At 40.6% G+C, this 13,473-nt stretch overlaps 1 protein-coding gene across 2 annotated transcripts; it reads left to right on the top strand.

Moving 5' to 3' along the window:
* Nucleotides 1-4,483: 4,483 nt before the first annotated feature.
* On the top strand, nucleotides 4,484-13,473 carry LOC147884814 (mitochondrial carrier protein CoAc1-like). 2 transcript variants are annotated; one of them, XM_087397470.1, is made up of 8 exons: nucleotides 4,484-4,847; nucleotides 5,308-5,978; nucleotides 6,339-6,424; nucleotides 6,534-6,741; nucleotides 6,849-6,951; nucleotides 12,455-12,639; nucleotides 12,787-12,903; nucleotides 13,088-13,473. In XM_087397470.1, the coding sequence occupies exons 2-8, from the start codon at nucleotides 5,772-5,774 to the stop codon at nucleotides 13,190-13,192; spliced, it is 1,011 nt and encodes a 336-aa protein (XP_087253596.1). In that variant the 5' UTR covers nucleotides 4,484-4,847; nucleotides 5,308-5,771; the 3' UTR covers nucleotides 13,193-13,473. The 2 variants fall into 2 exon arrangements, with proteins under 2 accessions (XP_087253596.1, XP_087253597.1); XM_087397471.1 differs by lacking the exons at nucleotides 4,484-4,847; nucleotides 5,308-5,978 and adding an exon at nucleotides 5,985-6,239 and having other exon boundaries at nucleotides 13,088-13,472.

The following is a 13,473-nucleotide window of genomic DNA, read 5'->3' as shown; positions in this document are numbered from 1 at the left end:
TTGCGCAGGTGTCGATGAAGCTTGGCCGCTTTGTGAGATCTGAAGCCTTGGAGAGCCTTTGAGCTGTGGTTGCAGGGCCCTGGTTGTCGTGAGATTTAGTGAGCAGGGAGCTTGAAGCTGTCGGCACGTCAGAGACACCGAAGGTCGTGTGAAGTTGTGAGCTCCATGTGGCTACGCATTGGGTCGCATGGAGGTACAGATCTGGTTGTGGGTGGAGCTGCATAGAGCATAGAAAGCAGCCGAGCAGTTTCAGACTAGTCTAGTCTCTCATTGGTGGAGAACTAGGGAACTAGGGCTCTGAGTATAGTCTCCCTATAGATCTCTCTCTCTCAAACCTTTCAAATCTCTCCTCACATGGATCCTCACAAAGAAACACTCGAAGAAGAATGAATAACTCACTTTCAAAGGAACGACGAAAATATCTAAGAGATGAACGGAAATTTCTCAAAGCGAAAATTTTAAGCTTTCCCTCTCAAATTGGAGATGTGAACATGAGCAAGACCTAAGCTCTGATACCATGTGAAATGCAAGAGATCAAGGAGGCTCAAAGTAGACTAAGTAAGACATGAGAGGGAGATAGCAAATGTATATCTATATCAAATCAATACAACATAGGCTTCTTATATAGAGAGAGCCTTTAGAATATTCAAACCATGTGAAATCCTCTCATCCACATCTCTCCTTGTGGATATCCTCAATCCACATCTCCACCTCATGTAGTCCACATCCTAGGGTGGCTACTTTGATTCTTTCCTATACCATACCTTAGCCTCTAATTATGTGCTCATGGCACCACAACTCTCAACATCTCGTAGATATATGGCATCACATCATACATTTAGAGTGACATTGTGGACAGGACAACGAACACAATTTACTATGATAATGTTGTATAGACAACTAAACAATTCTATTTGAACATTTGTAGTTTTTATTTTTTTTAATTTTAATAAAACAGCCAAAATATATTAAGCAAAATAGATGGGTAATGTATAGTTGCTGCATGCAGCGTAGACTGGGGGGGGGACATATGTAGTTAAATACATAGTAAAATGTGATGATGTTGTATAGACAACTAAACAAAGACACGTGAATTAAATACATAGTATAATGTCATGATGCTATATAGGCAATTGAACAAAGACACGTGAGTTAAACAATTATTTGTATTGCTTTTCATTGTCTTGATTGTCCAAGGCATGGTATTTTTGGATACAATCATTTGCTTGGTTTCCTCCACTTGCCATATGATTCGTGTCCTATTGATTACCAAAAAAGTCCAAGCCTTGGTCTATAATGGACAAGCATTATTTGATCATGCACATGCCACAAATATTTGAGAAGTACAAGACATATAGAAATACATGTGTATATCAACTCAATGTCTTGTTTGTGTTTTTAACAAGTTGAATCCATTTTGCATTCTCTTACTGCACAAGCTCAAAGAGAAATAAGATTCCATCCTTATAGCTTAGATTACTATTGTGTCATAAAGAAAGGGTAAAGATTATATACAAACTTATCTAAACAAAGTTATGAAAGACAATCACTTGTAAATTAAACCATTATTTTAAAATCCAACTAAAGGCAAAACATTTTTAAAACATGTCTTATGTGTATCAGTTAGCTACCTATTAACTTTTCCTAGTAGGATGTGCTTCCTATCAAAAGAATATGCATCCTGATCACATCCATACTTGATTCTAGGAGTATGAGTGACAATGTTGTTTTTGGATTTGAGCTACCCATGCCATGTATTTCACCCAATATTATGTTGAACCCACTACGTACATGTCTAGACTTTTCCTATCGTGGTTTATGTCTCCTCATGAGAATATGCCACTCCATAATATTCCCACTTACTTCTAGAATAGGGGTCATATTCTTTTGGGAGTTGAATAATGCACATCTGCTTTATGCATCTTATCGTGTACCCACTACCATCAATTGAACTTTTCTAGCACGCTTTATGTTCTATTGAGATAATATGTGACTAAAGAACAACATTTTTTGTATGCAACTTTTTGTGTGTCTGCACCCTCTATTATTTTTCCTAGCATGTTCTATGTTCCATAAAAAGAATGTTCTATATTATTTTTCCTAGCATGCTCTATATTCCATAAAAAGAATAAGTCAATACATATCTACTCATGACATTGTCACTTACTCCAAAGAAATCATAGGACATAATGGCTCCATATTAATCTCATAATTGCATGGAGATATTTATGAGCCATTTCACACGCGCTTTGTGCATAGATTAATTCTTTTTTAGTTAGTTTAGCTAAGGAGATGGATGTTTCTTATATGGAGGACTAAATGATTGATCCATGACTTAAGACTTTGATTGATTCTCCTTATTATTTTCCTCTTATTCCTCTTAAAAGGGAAGTAGATGAGAGAGAGAGAGAGAGAGAGAGAGAGAGAGAGAGAGAGAGAGAGAGAGAAGCTAAGTTTCCAAATTGGGGGACATAGGAGGCATCTAGTATTCAAAAGATACAAAGTCCTCCAAAAACATGACCCTAAGAAATTAAGGTAAGCTCAACACCCTCTAAGTTTCCAATTCGGGGGAACATAGAAGGCATCTAGTATTCAAAAAATACAAAGTCCTCTAAAAACATTCAAATAGACCCTAAGAATTTAAGGTAAGCTCCATGCCCTCTCTTGTCATCTCTTCCATATCACTTGGTTACTAATTTCTTGGATATCATTTGGGGACTTTCAGACCCCCCCATATTTTGTTACCCTCTAGTCTCCCAAACCAATATTAGTCCATTCTAAGCCAAAGTAATGATTCTCACAATTCCCTCACTCCCTCCCCTTATGATAAAATTGAACTTCATCTCATCCTTTTTGCTCATCTCCTCATCCTCCTAGGTAATCAATTGTATTTTGCCATATAGAGTGACATGAGCTCATACTTTTAATTTAATAGTTTTCGTTCACCCATATCGAACTAAGTTGATCATACCTCTACGTTTTCTAAGAGCATTCACATTAGAAGAAATAAAAAAGAAGATTGACGTACATATGTTGGTATTAAAGCCAATAGAGAACCCATACATAACTAGTGGAGCACAAACTAGAAGACATAACATCTTCACCACGGTATGCACTAACACCATGCCGAATTTGAAAACATGTGCTTGTCTAATTCCATATTCCCATTCATAATATGATGTTTGCAAGGAGTGAAATTCATCTTGTAATATCACATAGGATTGGGATTCTCATATCAAAGGGGGTCGCTAAGCGTACGAGAGAAACGATAGAAAGGTCTCTAACTATATGCTCAATCTTCCATATTTTGTTCTTAAAACAATCTATATAAATCCATATTAGTGCCCGCCTTCTTGTAGATAGTGTATTCATATAAATTGAAATTGTGTAAACTCTCTTTAAGCTTCCAAGTCTTAAAAACAACCCAATATTGGATTATGGGACTCTAGATTTTAAAAAACACATATTCAAGTAATTACGTAGGGGACATGGGCAACAAGCATGCAACAAAACATTTCCAACAGAAGAGGAGATGGGTGCTTGGGAAAGGGGGAACATCAAAGAGGTCATCCATTACTCCCTGTCTCGCCAATCTCCCTCCTAGATTGAGCTATGGTTGAGACTTCACAACACATACTTCAGACCTTTGCCCACTTGGATGACCATGTGTGCAAAATGTGAAGGAGCAACAATGCCCATATGGGCATGGTCCCATTATTTGCTTTGATGGCAAAATAGTTGGCATGGCGAACACATAACTTAGGCCCTATGTGTTCAACATTTGCATTTCAGTAGGGATAGAGTGGGGACGAATTCAAGGTTTGACTCCATGAATTGAGTGACTCAGTTTTATGTGTTCAATATTTGCATTTTAGTAGGGGTAGAGTAATTGAGTGGCTCAGCTTTATGTGCTCAATATTTGCATTTTAGTAGGGGTAGAGTGGGGACGAATTCAAAGCTTCTAGGTATAAATTGAGTGGCTCAGTTTCATGGCTTTTATACATGGGGACTCTATCAAACAATGCATGTGTGGACAAAGAGAAAAGAAAGTAGATATCTATTACTATAAGTGTGATCTCTAGTAGCACCAATATAACTCTTAATGCCTCTAGCCACATAGCATAGTACATCTTTGTGGTAGTACCACTATTGTTAAGTCATATAAAACTCAAAAATCTAATAACGGAGCGATGTAATATTCTGGTACATGCACAAACTTTGAATTGAATTGCATTTCGTCACGCTTGCATGTCCTCAAATTGTGCACATCTAGCTACCTAATTTGTGCTAGGTTTGAAAAGAGCAATGCATTGTTCTTTTGTAGACACGTGACACTTTGACCTGGACTCATTTCATCACTGTGGCATGTGCTCAAAAATTGTGCACATCTAGCTACCTAGTCTGGGTGAGGTGGTGATGTCGAGTTTGCATTCCAACTTTTGTGGAGTGGAGGTTGCACAAGTGGATGGGACTAGGTCGGGCCTATCCTTGCCAATAGCTCTTCCTGCAGGAACCACTAGTTGCCAATAGCTCTTCCTGTAGGAACCACTAGCTACCAATAGCTCTTCCGGCACTGAGTCTCTTGCATCATATAGCATTCAAGAGAGAAAAAGATTGGATTCTGGGGCAACCCCTAACAATTTTTGGCCTCGTTGCAAAAGTTTTCTAGGGCACATCGTCTTGTTTTAAGCATTTTAAGAAGTGCAAATTTTGTGGCTTTTCCCTCCTCTTTCTCTTTTTCCTCCTCAAGCAACACGCTATCGCAGACCATTTCAGCGGAGGCAAGTTCGTTACAGCGAGCCCTCGGTGCTGCTCGATCTCGCGATCCCCTGCCTCCATCTCACCCGGTCAGTGCTTCGACACCTTCATGATTCATGCGTTTGTTTGCAGGGAACACGTGCTTGATGTGTTTGTTTCCAGGGAATGTTTGCACATTGAGAGAGAGAGAGAGAGAGAGAGAGAGAGAGAGAGAGAGAGAGGATTTTGCCGGAGACGAAGATCTGCGTGTGTATGTTGAGGAGAAAGAGGGAGAGTGAGAGAGTTTTCCTTGTGTATGTTGTGAGAGAGAGGGATTTTGCCGGAAACGAAGATCTGCGTGTGTATGTTGTAGAGATGCTTTGAGCCTTTTTTGTTGGGAAGGCGCGGTGGAAAGAGAGGAGAGGGGGGCGGGGGCGGGGGACGTTCGCTGCCCTGTGGGAAGAGATGAAGGAAGGACAGGGGATGGGAGGAGCAGCGGCCTGGGAAGACAGGGAGGGGGAGAGCACAAAGCATAATTGAAAGATTGACACATTCTTCTTCAATCTGCAGATCGGCCACCGCCTCTCGTGAGAACTGCCTCTTCTGTCTTGGTCTCCAGCATGAGGTTGATCAACTCAAGCCCGCAGAAAGGCGACATTTTTCTAGGAGGTGCCGGCAGTTGATCTGTTGATTCTTCGTCTCGATCAGGGAAGCCGTTCGCTTTCTCCCAATCATCTATTCTTACTTGGATTAGCGTTTTTGGATGTCTCTCTCGTTCACGACAATCAAGGTCGGACGTTGGATGTTTTTCGAAGTCGCTTGCAGACTTCCAATCTTCAACATCCATTGCTGCTACTGCCTGGCTCGCGATCGATGGGATAAGGAATTTGCGAAGCTGGAGATGGGTTGAGATCGCCCCGGCAGATCCCTAGCTCGCTTTTCGGCGCTACCTTTGCCGATTTGCGGCTGCTAATTCGTTTTTTTCCTTAGCTGAGCGTTTTATTCTTTGAGCACTCTACGACAGTGTAGAGAAAATGGATTCTGGACACGGGCGCACGATCACAGCCCCAGAATTCAATTCCACAGCGTTGATATCTCATGAAGAAAGCAGAAGTTGTGGCGTGGTGTCTGTTCGTGATATGATGCCAACGTATGTGAAGGAGCTAATTGCTGGAGGTGCAGCAGGAGGGTTCGCAAAAACCGTCGTTGCCCCTCTCGAGCGTACAAAGATTCTCTATCAGGTGAAAACTGCTTACTCCTTAATACTCCTATGTAGGTGGACGGCTTCAGTTCCGCCTTTGACAACCCTGTCTGCAGGGTATTTGCGATACTGCCTGCAGCCGAATTACGTATTCAGATTGTCCACCGGCTGTAAGGTCGTTTTTACCTCCTGCCAAAGGCGAGGACCCCAGATGCTGTGCCTGATATGGCTCATGGAAGGGATTTTGAGACCTCTCTTTGTGGGACTTTGTAGTACACCCTAGATTCTAGGAAGACTCCGGGTAACTTGGATTTGTGTTGTGATGTATCTGTGGTGAATAAGTCGCAGGAGCTTCTCTCCAAGCTCTGAAGGGTGTGAGTCGTTTGTTTTGTACTTGCAGACCAGCTGTGGAAAATTCCAATCTTTAGGTGTGATGCGAGCATTGCAATTCATCTTCAATAAAGAGGGTTTCCCAGGCTTTTACAAGTGAGTTTTTAAATGTGATTATGGCGTTTAGAGAATGGATTCTGAGAATATATATTTGGGCTTTGGGCATGTTATCTGCCATATGACAGTTGATTTTTGTTTACTGCAGAGGGAATGGAGCCAGCGTGATAAGGGTGGTACCATATGCAGCGTTGCACTTTATGGCATATGAACAATACAGACGATGGATTATAGATTATTATCCCAATGCTTCTCCAGGTGCAGTTGCTGACTTACTCGCTGGATCTGCGGCTGGAGGGACTGCTGTTTTGTGCACATATCCGTTAGATCTGGCGCGAACTAGGCTTGCTTATCAGGTTGGACTTTTAATGTGATTACCTTGTATTCAGGTTTTTGAATGATTCTGGAGCAATATTGCTAGGTTTGGAATGTGCAGTAAATTTTAAGATTGGTTCTCGGGCAGGTAAAAGATGTATCAGCCAGCACCACAGTTTACAAAGGCATTGGGGATGTGTTTTCTAAGGTTGTGAAAGAGAATGGATTCAAAGGCCTGTATCGTGGGATTGGTAAGCAACCCTTCTGCAATTTGTTGAAACTCTGCATTCTCCCTACTCCTCTCTTTCTGCCCTCTCCTCCCTCCCAAAAAATAAAACAAAATACAAAGTAATAATATAAAATAAAGAAAAAATAAGATGTATTAACGTCTTCTGAAGGCCTCGTGGGCCTATGAGACAAAGTACAATCTCAAAGTAACCCATACAAGCTGCTGTGGGCTGAAGCAAGGGGTTCACTAAGACCACTGAAGAGTATTGAGAAATCTCATAGAAAAACATAACTCAGAACTAGTACACATAGGGAGCTTAGAGACTCAGAAAGCATATCCAGGTGCCACGGTGTGTCTCCTATGAGATGCGAGGACGTATGTCATTCTATCTTGGGGGGCGTGGTCCCCGAGATTTTTGGGCAGCATGTTTTTTTGGAAAAGTGTGGATTGGCTTTTGTTAAAAGCACTAATTAAAAGCATAGCTCCACGTTTATAAGACTCCCTCTCTTGCCATTCCTACCTTGTGTACTCCTTCAATCTCCTCGTTGCCCTTCTTGATTTGCAGGCAGTCCATATCTTCTCTCTTTTGCCCACTTGGTGCATAGAAATCAACTGGCAGCTTCCTATCTCTCGTTCGCCATTCCAATGGAAGGCCATCATAGCAATCAGACGCCATCGTTGGATTATTGCTTTATCGTGATGGAGGACGAGGCTACATCTAAGAACATTCCTCGCAAACCTCAAGATTTGTTTTGTGAGATGGATTCCTTGAAGGACGAACTTTGGGAAGCTCTTCACTATTAGCAGGACCTACAATACCAGAAATATGTTGTAGGAGGCTCGCATTGTTCTAAATGTTGTAACTGTGTTTTAGACGACTCATATAAATACCGAAAGCCAATCGATTATCCCTTCCTAGAATTTTGGTGGATATATATATGCATTGCATTGCTTACTTGGTATGTCTAGCTTTTGTTATTTGTTTAGCTATTTATTTTTCTTTTGTTGGCTTATTTTTATTCTCTTTCGTTTTCTCTTTGTTTTCATTGTATAAATTTGGTCTTTAGAACAAAAATCTGAATATGTATGATGAGACATTTTCTAGTCTTACAAAGATACATATTAAAAAAAATATAAATATAAATATCTATATGTATATCTATCTATCTATCTATCTCTACACACACACATTTTTTTGGGGGGGTGAAATCCATGTGTCTTTATGTTACAAAAGGTTTGTCTCCAAAGTGGAGATCAACAAATACAAGATCAGAAAATTTCATTGTAGGACAAGTAGATAGTATAATCTAACTGATGAATAGACATGCAATCATAAAAGGATTGCTTGAGTGACATCAAGAAAAAGTAGAACATCGAAGAAGTAGACTCTTGAAAGATTGCTTGGTTTCTGTCTTTCCAATGTCCAATAACGAACTCACATGAAAAATAGATCATACTCTGGGCAGTGAAGGCCAAAGATCGAGAAAAGCTTGCCAAAGGAAGGAGATGAAAATTGATACTGGAGGCGTTGTTGAAGAAATAACAAGAAGTCATGATTGACAGGACAAAGCCAAAAAAGATGGAGCAAGGATTCGAAGGGAGTCAAACATTTGTGGCTTAAAGCATGAGCAATATGTCTTTGGGTCAAGAGAAGGCCAAAGGAAATAACAAAACCTGTTGACAAATTGGTAGCTTGTGAGACCAAAGCTATTGCAATCTTTTGTGCCACCATTGGGCTAGTCGTTCAAAGACCAAAGCTGATTCGCATGATGCGATATCCAAGGAGGCGGCATCAAAACCCTGTATAGATCAGCCATTGAGATATCCGCCAAGTGTAACGAGCGGGAAGAAGAACCCTGACGATGTAAGGACCGATTAGTCGTAAGCTCCAACCTGGGCACTGGTAAAAAAGAATGAAGCATGCAAGAGAGTGCTAGAGGGGTCGTTAATGCATCCCCTATCCATATTGTCTGTCCGTCAAAAGGCAATAAAGTATCATCATCATAAAGTACATCACCAACAATAGTGATGCCTTCAAATGAAATAAAATACAAGTGCTTAGGTTCGCACAAAGCAAGGGCTTGATCAAACACCCTTGACGAGTGCATGTTCTCTGCATGTAGACAGTCACACCATTCCATTTCAGATGAGAGAATCTCCTTCCAAGCTAATAGCATTTTAGAATCAAAAGGAAAGCCTTTCATTGTGCCATCAATATAACCTAGAATGAAGTCCTATGGAGTGCCCAAAAGCAGGAGTATTCAATTGCAAAAGTAAATGAGACATCATAGCAGCCCAAGGCTCATCACCCTGTAAACAATGCAGCGTCATTTTTCCCTTGTGAGCCAAAATATGAATAAGAATATTCAATATGTTCAAGCCACCATGCATCTTTGGGGAACATGGATGCTGCATAGAGAGTAATTTGATACTCTTATGGCAATGCTTTGAGCACCAGAAAGTTTCCATAATAGTGGACATGTAAGAAGAAATGTCTTTTTTATCAAACATTATCAAAGGCAAGAAAAACTATATAAGCCACTAAAATTGATTGCACAATTCGAAGCTGAACATGAAGAGGCCAAGTGGCTAATTCCCAATATTCCAGTTTCTTCTTGAGCTTTGTAAGCACCCAATCTGTTTGCTGATGGCGAGTGATGTTCTATCCCAAAGGATATCCAAGAGATCGAACAGGCTGATTGGGGTTGACAATTTCTCTCAACCACAATAATCTATGCCAATCCTTCACCTGCAAACCAGCAGCTATTCCTTACAAGGTCATAGTCTTCATGAGTTGCGAAAGATGCGGATTTTGTGTTCATGGGAGTGAAGAACGATTCATCAGCATAAGCTTGTGCAATCATGGGCTTTCTTCCATGTATCTGTAGTCCATGCAAGACATCTATAGCCATAAGAAGATCAATATAGCAGAGCATCAAATGAGTAGCTATGGCATTAAAGCAAAACACTAATAGAGCATCCTCATCTAAATAACATGTTGCATTCGATGCCCAAAACCCAAGGATTGCATAGTTTGCGAGATGAAATCCCACTACACAGTATCAAATGCTTTAGCAATGTCCACTTGCAGCGGGTACATCCTAATGGGTGTACTTTGCATATTCTATCCCAACATAAGCCTTTGCAATATTATCACTGATGTGTCTGCGAGGAAGAAAAACATATTGGGTAGGATGTCGACCATCATGCAGGAAACCTTTTAATCTATCAATGACCATTTTGGCAATCATTTTATAAATGACTGGCCTGAGTGTAATAGGCCTTTAATCAGCAAATGATTCACAAAGATGCTTCTTGAGAATCAAATTAACTACCCTTTCTTCCAAGAATGTGGCAATTGCTGATTTTGCTTGGCAGTATTAATCATTTGTAACAATGGGCATCCCAGTAGGCTAGAAAGAACTCTATTGTAAAAGGCATCACAAGTTGAAGAGTGCCTGATTGGAGCACATGACTTCAAAGCATCAACAAACTCCCTTTCTGTAAAAGGTATCTCAAGTTGATGAGCCTGATCAGGAGCAAGAATGGGAGAAACATGCTGTAGTAATGCCTTCTTGCCAACAAAACCTCTTGCGAAGAGGACTCCAGACTCCCATACTGTTGGGAACAATGATCAGCTTGAGCAAGTGCTCGTGATGAAGTCCAAAAATCTTTAGATGTCACCTGAGAGATATTTTGAGTCTGCTTTTAAAGAACTCTTTAGAAGAACAAAAAAAGCTTTCTACCTGGCCCTGATTTCCCTTTTGACAATTTTCCTATGATCTTCCCTTAGTAATAAATATTTAGCATGACCCAAGCAATCAAGCTCAGGCTGCGTTAAATCCCTAACATGGCTGAGTTTTTTAAACTTTTGACAGTGGGCTTTAGCATCTGCAACCGCTTCTCTCAAGTCATGCAGATAATACTTGCCATATGCACAAATAACAGGTTGCATGCAAAAAGCACCAAGCATAATCAAGCCCAATCTGGCACTGTTTTCGAAGGAGTGCAATGGCATAACTAACCATTTGCTTATACTCATCACGTGCCAAATAACTATTGTTGACTATAAGAAGTCTTTTATCGGCCAGCTTGTCATATTAGTCTCATGAAAAAATATCCTTAGCCGTAATGGAGCATGGTCAGAATGAGGGAAGGCATAATCCCCCCACATTTGACAACTAAAAGCATCATATACTGCTGCGCATTTAGCATGTACTAACAGGTACAACCTGGCCCGATATGCAGAGTGAGCATTATGCTGAAATGTGTATCCTGAAAGCATGGGTTTCAACTCTGATCAAAGATCTACAAGATCAAGCTGGAGACCAATGTTGACCTTTTAATGCTAGCATGTGAGTATTACCCGACGTATTCTCCCCTTGAAGCAGTAGCATTATTGAAATCCCCACAAAGAAATGCATGCTGCTGCCTCCAAGGATACTATTGCATATCCTCCCAAATTAAGGCTCTTTGATGAGAAGATTGAGGAGCATAAAGAGACGCAAACTCAAGTATTTCACCCTAGACGAGACACTGAACACATCTGATCTCATAAAGGTGAGCTACTGCTGCTCCCACAAGTAGCTGCTCCCATATGTACTCGAATGGTGACAAGATACTATGTAGAGGTCTGAAACACACTTGTCCTTGCGCACTTTCTAGCCATTATTGTCCTATAGTTTGTAAGGACTGGTCCAGCACCCTAGAAAAAACTACAAAGTGGAGTCTCTAATGCTTTCTCCAAGTTTTCATTAAAAGCTTCGCAATCATGAGGCCAGCCCTGTCTATTCCGCTGCTCTGTCCGCATAATTTAACTCTCAATCAGAACTCTCTGATAGTTACCATACTTCCTGTTTAGATTTATTTCCCAATCTTTTTCTCTGACTTTTGCAAGCTTGGTTGCTTTCTTTTCTAGATGAGTTGGTGCTTTATCCTACTTCCTGCAACCTGCAATTTGCAAATTGCCAATATGCATTCCCATTTTCAACCTGCGGGTTTCCAATGACGATAGTCAAGTGGAGAAAGTGGTGTTGTGTTGGCTCCTTCGCTTTCTTTCTCTCCATTGAATATACCTATTTTCTCTCCCCATTGAATAAAACTTAGATGTGGGGACTTTGCCATATGGGAAGTCCATAAAATAATTTGGAAGAGAAATGGGTAAGAATTATTACCTTTGGCTGTCAGTGTTAAAAGGAGAGACCTGTCGTGACACCGATAGATCCCATGCCATGGCCACAAAGAATGCTTTTTACTAATTTTTACAAACATTTGAGCTGATTGCAAGTCACACTCCATTCTGCATGGATTTTTCTGTTAGAAATTTGCATGAGAAGTGGATAGTAGGATGGCTTTGTTGGTATTGAAGATCGTGTCTAGAGTTCGGGGTTTAAAATTGTTTCTGGTTTTAATATGGCACTGTTGATGTTCATTTATGAACCCGTGTTTCACTTTCTGATGCTTGAACTGCTTCAATGCATCTGTTTCTTGGAAATTGCTAAGCTTCATTCCCGTGGTGCCTGCAGGTCCTACTCTATATGGGATCTTACCTTATGCAGGACTCAAGTTCTATATTTATGAGAAGTTGAAGGGTTCTCTGCCCAGTGAGTTTCAAAGTTCTATCTCTTCAAAGCTTGCTTGTGGAGCTGCAGCAGGGCTGATAGGACAGACTGTTATGTACCCTCTTGATGTGGTGAGACGGCAAATGCAAGTAAGTTTCTAAATGACATTTAAAGGTCATCTGTTGGCTACTCTGCTGGTTCTGAACTCTTGTCTGCTTGAGAATCTATCTAGTTTTTCAAGAAAGAATGCAGTTTAGTTTCGCTTCTCTTTATAAATTCACTGTTTGTTTTCCCAGGTACAAACAGTGCTTTGTGAGCAGGGATACTCAGGCACCTTTAATGGGCTTGTTTCTATAGCCCGCACACAAGGTGTGAGACAGCTATTTGCTGGTCTAAGTATCAATTATATCAAGGTAAAGTTAGAGCTCTTCTTTTGGATGTGTTTGTGCAGGACCATGTGTGCATGTGCACGTGCGCACATGCACACTCTGTTTATAGAATGCGTGTAATCATCCTTTGATTGCTCTTTTAGTTCCTAACCTTTTGTAAACATGAGGATACTAATCATATGCTTCTCATTGGTTTGTAATTATGCAGCTGGTGCCTTCAGTAGCAATAGGCTTTGCCACCTATGATGGTTTGAAGAGCTGGTTGAAAGTTCCTCCTCGGGAAAATGGGCTCAAAAAACCTGTCACACCTTGATACTGAATTTCATCTTCAGGATCAGGGCCACATTTATTAAAAATTATCTATTTGTAAGATTGGATATGCCCGTCCTATGGAGCTAGACATACATTTATCACATTATGCGCTAGAGTGGGTGATGTAGCACCAATATTTTATCCTTTATTGTAATTGGACACTCAAAATTGAGTCCACCTTGAAGGATGCATCTTGTGGTGCAAAGCTTTTTTTGGTCACAGTTTTACAGGTATAATATTAAGACATCTTTGATATTAAGGTGGATGGATCCCTCGGTGTAA

This window comes from Dipteris shenzhenensis, chromosome 26 (assembly GCF_047967505.1).
Source record: "Dipteris shenzhenensis isolate YYH24624 ecotype China chromosome 26, Dip_SZ_1.0, whole genome shotgun sequence".
In the NCBI taxonomy this organism is placed as follows: Eukaryota; Viridiplantae; Streptophyta; class Polypodiopsida; order Gleicheniales; family Dipteridaceae; genus Dipteris; species Dipteris shenzhenensis.
This window is presented reverse-complemented; position numbering and strand designations above follow the sequence as displayed.